The following is a 5,000-nucleotide window of genomic DNA, read 5'->3' as shown; positions in this document are numbered from 1 at the left end:
TATACAAACACATAACCAGACATATTTCAAAACCAGTCAATGATCCCACAGTTCAGTTATAATGTAACCTCAATGTCATATACTGACATTAATGCAGGGATATTAAACTTGCAGCCCTCAGTGTTTGGGTGTCAGTGTTTTTATACTCTTCCTTTACCTAACAGGTATGTTAACTAAGGGGTTACCACTACTGACTGTTCAGTTAACTAAAAGTGATTACAAAATACAGGATTAGATTTGGGTTTGAGGATCAGAATCAAGTCCCATGACTGCAGAGAGCTAGAGTGAATGTGGGTTGTAAGTTGCACCAATAAGCTGTAGTTAGTGGGCTGTTAGCTGTAGTTAACAGGCTATTAGCTGTGGTGAGTGGGCTGTTAGCTGTAGTTAGTGGACTGTTAGCTGTAGTGAGTGTTTATCAGGCTGTAGGGTGTGTTTATCAGACTGTAGGGTGTGTTCATCAGACTGTAGGGCGTGTTCATCAGACTGTAGGGCGTGTTCATCAGACTGTAGGGCATGTTCATCAGACTGTAGGGCGTGTTTATCAGACTGTAGGGCGTGTTCATCAGACTGTAGGGCGTGTTCATCAGACTGTAGGGTGTGTTCATCAGACTGTAGGGTGTGTTCATCAGACTGTAGGGTGTGTTTATCAGATTGTATGGTGTGTTCATCAGACTGTAGGGTGTGTTTATCAGATTGTAGGGTGTGTTCATCAGACTGTAGGGTGTGTTCATCAGACTGTAGGTTGTGTTTTTCAGCTGATGTAAGTGGCCGTACCGTGGACGTGTGCATTAGGCACTCATAATCATCCCTCTCATCAGCCAGAACCTCCTCTGACAGGCGAGCAGAGGAGTTACTTGTACTAAACTCAGGTTTAGACCTCTTCAGCATGAATCTGTCCCACACACACACACACACACACACACACACACACACACACACACACAGAGTTAATACTCAATTACTCGACTCGAGAATAATTAACTGTGTTTGTAATTAACTCCATACAGTGCAGGGAATCAGAGTGATGGCCTGACCAACACACCTCTGCTTGAGTTTCGAGGGTTTCTCCTGGTTGTAGTCCTTATGGTTGTTAAACTCATCCTTTTCTCTCTCCGGCCCGTTTGGACCCATGTGTCCATGCGCAGTCTTCATCAACACCTCAAAGTCCGACACCGTCTCAAAATCTTCCAGGTCTTTCTTTGGGGAGAAGACACCACCATTAGCGGGCAGCGTTCCGCCCGCCGGTTTGCCGAAGCTCTCTGCACACTCAATGGGCATGCTCAGCCGATAGAACACGATGTCCGTGTTGCTATTCTGTGACCCAAAAGACCTCTGCATGACCTTCAGGCATGGAGAGCTCTCCACCGAGCCGTCAATTCTTGTGACCTTTCAAAGACAAAGACAAACACACACACACTGAGTCATGGAGAGTCATGGTAAATGGAGATAAGTATTATTAATTATTATTGTGTGTTTGTGTGTGTCCTAGTGTGTGTGCATGTGTGTGTATGCAAGCGTGTGTATGTGTAAATGTGTATGTGTGACGTCTACCAGTGATCCCACATCGAGCCACCAGAGGTCCTCCTCTCCAGAGAACTAATTCAACACCTGTTTCTCATTATAGAACCCCACTTAAGTCCCAGCAGGTCACCTTCTCACTGCGAAGTACTGCCGAACTCTCAGTGACCGCATACTGAGCGGTTTTCCCTACGTTCATCTGGATCTGACTTGTCCCCTGGTCTCCCCTGGTCCAGCCCTCTTGCCTGTCTCTGTTATCTGGATTATTTGACTGTGTCTGGACTCTGACCTGCCTCTGCCCAGCCCTCCCATTAAAATCTGTTTCAGCTTATGGATGCGTCTCCTTCTGTGCCTTCAGGGTTACAGAGTGTGTGTGTGTGTGTGTGTGTGTGTGTGTGTGTTTGTGTGTGCATGTATGTGTAAATGTGTGTGTGTGTGTATGCCTGTGTTTATAAATGTGTGGCATGTGTGCATATGTGGGCGTGTGTGTGTGTGTATATGTGTACATGTGAGTGTACATGAGAAATAAAATGAACTTTTTTTATTTTAGCAAATGGCTGCAAAAATGAAGAAAAGAGTGAAAAATGTAAAGGGGTCTGATTACTTTCCACACCCACTGTATGTGTAAATGTGCGTGTGCGTGTGTGTGTGTGTGTGTGTGTGTGCGTGCATGCATGTATGTGTAAATGTGTGTGTGTGTGTTTGTGTGTGTGTTTGTGTGTGTGTGTGTGCGTGCGTGTGTGTGTGTGTGTGTGTGTGTTTGTGTGTGCGTGCATGCATGTATGTGTAAATGTGTGTGTGTGTGTTTGTGTGTGTGTGTGTGTGTATGCATGCATGTATGTGTAAATGTGTGTGTGTGTGTGTGTGTGTGTTTGTGTGTATGCATGCATGCATGTGTAAATGTGTGTGTGTGTGTCTGTGTGTGTGCATGCATGCATGTATGTGTAAATGTGTGTGTGTGTTTGTGTGTGTGTGTGTATGCATGCATGTATGTGTAAATGTGTGTGTGTGTGTGTGTGCATGCATGTATGTGTAAATGTGTGTGTGTGTGTGTGTGTGCATGCATGTATGTGTAAATGTGTGTGTGTGTGTGTGTGTGCATGCATGTATGTGTGCATGCATGTATGTGTGTGTGTGTGTGTGTGTGTGTGTGTGTGTGTGTGTGTGTGTGTGCGTGCATGCATGTATGTGTAAGTGTGTGTGTGTGTGTGTGTTTGTGTGTGTGTGCATGCATGTATGTGTGTGTGTGTGTGTGTGTGTGTGTGTGTGTATGCACACACACCTCGATGTGCTCGTGTCCAGCAGGTACAGGGATGAAGCGTGGTAGTCTCTGGCTGAGCCACATGGTGACGTTGCGGTTCATGTTGACGGCGAATGGCTCATAGCCCTCCTGCAGGCCGCAGATGGTGAAGAACTTCAAGGTGCTCACGTCCTTGCCCAGGTCCATACGGCCCACCTGACCCACTCCCATACTGCACACGGGGATGAAGCCTGCTCCAGACACCACATGGGGACACCATGATTACAAGGAAAACATTTTTTTTTTTTACAAACATACAAACATTTTTTATATTTCAGTTAATAATCATGAACGTATTTTACACATACAAACAACATGTATACACAATAATTGAAAGCTGCCCAACAACAGGTGATTTCACATGTTAAGACCCAACAGTACAGTACAGTCTAACATTACAGGGCATTAACAGCTTTGACTGCAGGATGTGCTGTGCCACCAGTGACCACAAGGTGGTGCCTAAGTCCTGTTGTTCAAAGCAGCCTGTGGCGACTTTAATGCATGTCTTAGAGGATGAGTTGGACCACAGTTGTAGATAATAGAGACATAACAGTGACCACAAAAATCTCTTAGTTGGTTAGGCTGCTTAGTTGTTCTAAGAAATGTCAATTCCAGGTGCCGCGATTAAAAGTCCTCACCAGGATTTTGCTCAGGCTTCCTGGATTGCATTGATTCCATTAATTTTACCTGGATTGCTAATTAGAAAATCTAGCAAGCTTGAGCAAAATCCTGGTGAGGACTTTTAATCGTGGCACCTGGAACTGACAGCACTATTATAAATATAAAAAAACAATAATACATAGATTCTGATGTCTTTGTTGCTCAGCCACCAAAATGAAACACAACAGTAGTAGATGACCACAAAAGTAGATTACCACAGAACTAGATCACCACAGAAAACATGAGTTATAAATCTAAAATTATAGAAAATAAATAATAAATGGGAACAAATTATAAATAATTGGGATCCATAGAGGTCTACATGTGGCAGTCAGTCTAAAGACCACGTCATTTTTAAATTCCAGTGGCAAACACAATCACCTGCTTTATTAATTCCTGCTGTATCCAGGGGAGTCGAAGCTAGATTTCATTGTGCATAGCAGCTGTACTGACCGTCACAGACCTCGATGTCTTTGAAGGCGAGTTCGGAGCCCGAGTCGTCCAGCAGTACTTCTCCATTAAGAGTGAACATCATGGTGTGTTCGTTCAGGTCAACCATGCAGCCCACCACGTCTCCCGCCTGCCACGACCGCCCAAAGTGCTCATTCCCCTGGTGCCAGCGCTGGGCCTGGAGACACACACACACACACACACACACACACACACACACACACACACACACACACACACACACACAAGAAGTATGTCAAAGATGCATATACACATACAGACACACGAACATAAGCAGGTACACTTACTGAACTCACACTAAACTAACAGAACAAAAGTCCAGAATGACATCAAATGATCTGGGCAGGAGTGAGGTCACTGGAGGAACCGTAGGCAAGACACTGCAGTATGAACAATATCCTTCCTCATCTTGTGAACAGGCACACACCTGCCTCTCCATCTGTAGAGCTCTCAATGTGTGTGATCAGATGATGGTGGTGGTGATGGGGAGGATGAGGAAGATGAGGAGGACTCTCATCTGTGCTGTTATATTGGCTCTAGTTCCCTTTTCAGCAAACCCACTCCTGTTATTTCTCCCTCTCATATGGGGACTCCCACTCTACACCTGGACATGAGGGTCTGACTCCCTCTGGAGAAGCAGTCGAGGCCAGGAAAAGGATTTACACACACACACACACACACACACACACACACACACACACACACACACACACACACACACACACACACACACAACGTTCACACACAGCAGTATAAAATGAAGGATTTACACCCTCACATGCACACACACACACACGCACGCACACACACACACACACACACACACACACACACACACACACACACACACAACGTTCACACACAGCAGTATCAAATGAAGGATTTACACCCTCACACCCTCACACCCACACACACACACAGTTCACACACAGCAGTATCAAATGAAGGATTTACACCCTCACGCGCGCACACACACACACACACACACACACGCACGCACACACACACACACACACACACACACACACCCACCCACACACACACACACCCA

The 5,000-nt window shown here is 45.5% G+C and overlaps 1 protein-coding gene across 9 annotated transcripts in view; it reads right to left on the bottom strand.

Annotated features, from left to right (window-relative positions):
• Window positions 1–5,000, bottom strand: part of ryr2a (ryanodine receptor 2a (cardiac)) — a 188,237-nt gene that overhangs the window by 67,139 nt on the left and 116,098 nt on the right. For all 9 annotated transcript variants that reach the window (XM_077000565.1, XM_077000568.1, XM_077000567.1 and 6 more), the window contains 4 exons: window positions 3,932–4,106; window positions 2,801–3,009; window positions 1,043–1,386; window positions 775–892 (listed from right to left, as the gene is read on the bottom strand). In XM_077000565.1, the coding sequence (XP_076856680.1) occupies window positions 775–892; window positions 1,043–1,386; window positions 2,801–3,009; window positions 3,932–4,106 (846 nt within the window). The remainder of the gene's footprint in view (window positions 1–774; window positions 893–1,042; window positions 1,387–2,800; window positions 3,010–3,931; window positions 4,107–5,000) is intronic.

Source organism: Brachyhypopomus gauderio, chromosome 3, assembly GCF_052324685.1.
Source record: "Brachyhypopomus gauderio isolate BG-103 chromosome 3, BGAUD_0.2, whole genome shotgun sequence".
Lineage (NCBI taxonomy): Eukaryota > Metazoa > Chordata > Actinopteri > Gymnotiformes > Hypopomidae > Brachyhypopomus > Brachyhypopomus gauderio.
This window is presented reverse-complemented; position numbering and strand designations above follow the sequence as displayed.